The 2776-nt window shown below is 59.8% G+C and overlaps 1 protein-coding gene across 1 annotated transcript in view; it reads left to right on the top strand.

Moving 5' to 3' along the window:
- Positions 1–2776, top strand: part of LOC104506046 (coiled-coil domain-containing protein R3HCC1L-like) — a gene marked incomplete at both ends in the record, with an annotated part of 5630 nt that overhangs the window by 328 nt on the left and 2526 nt on the right. The window contains one exon of the mRNA XM_010146852.1: positions 1030–1137. Coding sequence (XP_010145154.1) covers positions 1030–1137 — 108 coding nt within the window. The remainder of the gene's footprint in view (positions 1–1029; positions 1138–2776) is intronic.

Genomic DNA, 2776 nt, shown 5'->3' with positions numbered 1-2776 from the left:
TGCCGGAGGCTGGGAGGCAGCTGCCTGGCCATGCTGGAGAGCCTGGGGACATCATCCAGTATGCAGGAGCGAAGCCTGGGTCCGGCTGTTGCCCAGCCCTGGGATGAGCAGGACAAAGCGTCCCATGATGAAGGACTCGGGGAGCTCAGCTGTGGCCACCGGATGATGACTGAGCCTGACCCTCCATCCCTGCCAGGTGCCCGGTTTAGGGCCGTGGAGGCTACCCCTGAGTCTGGAGGCAACCCTGCTAGCCCAATGCCCCTCACTAGCCCAACACTGAAGTGTCGGACAGGGCCAAGCAGTGTGTTGGAGCATTTGGTGGATGGCACCCTGGATCCAGCCAGGGAACTCTCCAAGCACCCAGGAGAGGGTGTCCTACTGCTGGTGGGGGTGGGTGACCAGGGCAGCATGCCCGGGCTGGCATGGGAGCCTGTGGGTCCAAAAGCCCAGGAGGAGGAGAGGGAGTGTGGGGGGTCTCTCCTGGCAGGGCAGAGGGTGCTGGAGGAGGAGGAGAGGTGGGGAGGCACAGCTGAGCTCGCTGGGGAGAGCATCTTGGATACACCAGGAGCCAGCTGCGAACCCGGGTGCTCGGATGGTGTGGGTGATGCACCAGTGCTCCCAGGGGAGAGCACCCCAAGGCAGGGCACGGGCAGCCCATCCCAGCTCCTGCCGGGCAAGAAGGAGAGCACTGCCGGTGCCAGGCATCCTGGTGGGGAGGGTGTCCCAGTGCCTACTGCAGAGGGAGAGGGCAGCACCTCTGCCTGCACAGACAGCAGTGCCGGGGCTGAGAGTGGCCCACTGGGTGATGGTGAGGAGCTGACAAGCGGTGCACGTGAGGGCGCACCCCCGGAGAGCCACGAGCCCCCACCAACCCTGGAGCTGCTGTGCTGCAGCATAGAGGGGCTCTCGCCCGCAGCGTGGACGGAAGAGCTGGTGGGGGCAGACAAGGATGCGAGCTCGCTGCAGCAGCACCAGCATGGCCAGGAGGCTGAGGAGGAAGAGGAAGGTCTCCGCAGCGGTTCCCCAAAGGCAGAGCAGCTGGGGACCCCAAGCCAGGCCAACCCAGGTGCCGAGGAGAGCTGGGACGCGCTGTTCAATGACGATGGGGACTGCCTGGACCCACGTCTGCTGGAGGAGGTACGTCCTGCGAGCCAGCACCCGCGGGGGTTTGCAGGGACAGTGACTACTGCTGGGATGTGGGGACAGGGGTCGGTGTGGGCCGGCTGTCCCTGTGTTGGGGTGGGGGGCTCACCGCCAGCCCTCCCTGAGAGCACAACCTGCCTGTGATGCCCACATGCCTGGGGCCTCCACCTTTCCCCCTTCCCCTGGCTGGTTCCCATCCCATCTCACAGTGCTGCTGAAAGCTGGGGGAGATCTTCCCTCTATAATACATAAAGCACACCCGGTAAAACCTGCTTGAGCACCGTAAACTGCAACTGCACCCTCGTGAAACCGGGGCTGGTGATAAAGAAATGGGCCGAGACGTATGGGCTCCCATTGAAATAGCAACGGGATGTTTCCTTGAAACTGCGGCTTCTTAATCAGCTGTGGCTCATTACCGTCCCCTCCTGCACGCGTGTGCCAGAATTTACTACAATTAGCTGCTTAGCGCTGGGACCCACGCCGTTTTCCTGCGGTTCGCGAGGAAAACTTGGCTTCTGCAGCGAGGCTGGATACCCCTTATTGCATTTTAAATCAGTAATGTCAAACCAGTAATTTTCCAAATGACATTAATGTACCCAAAGTAACAAACAGCGCTAATATTGTTCCAGCCAGTGATTGTCCACCCTGAGCTGGAAGTAGGGTGTGAAGTGGTGGATGGTGCCCAGTGACTGCTTCTGGGAAAGGATGAGGTTCACTCAAGAGCATCATTAACCAAGGGGCACTGGTACCCTTGTCTGTGGGGCTGTGTCCGGGGCTGAGCCTGATGGGCTGGGGCAGGGTGTGGGGCTCACCTGCAGGTCCACTGGGAGAGGGATATGGAGAGGCATTGGGTACCCCCATCCCTGCAGTCCCCTGCCCTTCCGCCGGCAGCTTGCGCTGGGTGCCGGTATGAGGGGGACGGTGCGGCTGCTCCGACGGCAGCTGGTGTGTGTGGCACTGGCTTTCCATGGGCACAAGGTGCATGGCTTTATCCTCGGGCACAGCAGAGTGGCTGCCTGGCCCCGATGGGGAGGCAGGTCAGGGAGGGCCCGTGTTACAGTGCAGCCGGAGGATGCTGCGGGCAGGGTTGTGCCGTGCCGCACCGGCGCCAACCGTGAACGGCTCTGGAGCATCTGCGTTAACTCCCCCAGGCACAAACTCCGAGCGTAGTTTGAGCTTTTCAGGGAGCTTCCCAAAATGGGTGGGTAAGAACCTGAATATGGGATTTACAAAAGTTGCCATCTTCACCCCCTGCAGATTCCCATGCCAAGCCTTGTGCTTCCTGAGCCCTCCGAGCTCTCAGCAGGCATACGTGGCTGCTTGGGGAGGGCGCAGGCTCTTGAGGAAATGGAGCTGTTGTTAATTAACAAAAAGGACAAGAAAATTAGTAGCATTCTTCCTCGTAACTGAATCCTTATGCGCAGTGGATAGCCGGCAGAGAGCAAGATTTATGACATTCTGTGTGGAGGAGAGATTTCTGATAGCGGACGGCTCTTTAATCTAGCAGGAAAAAACACCACAGCGAGATCCATTGGCTGGAAGCTGAAACCAGACAAATTCAGAGCAGAAATCAGTTTGAACGCAGAGGGTAATTAAGCACTGCGACCATTTCCTTGCAGGCTCGGTGGACTCT

This window comes from Eurypyga helias, unplaced genomic scaffold (genome assembly GCF_000690775.1).
Source record: "Eurypyga helias isolate BGI_N326 unplaced genomic scaffold, ASM69077v1 scaffold28302, whole genome shotgun sequence".
Classification (NCBI taxonomy): domain Eukaryota; kingdom Metazoa; phylum Chordata; class Aves; order Eurypygiformes; family Eurypygidae; genus Eurypyga; species Eurypyga helias.
This window is presented reverse-complemented; position numbering and strand designations above follow the sequence as displayed.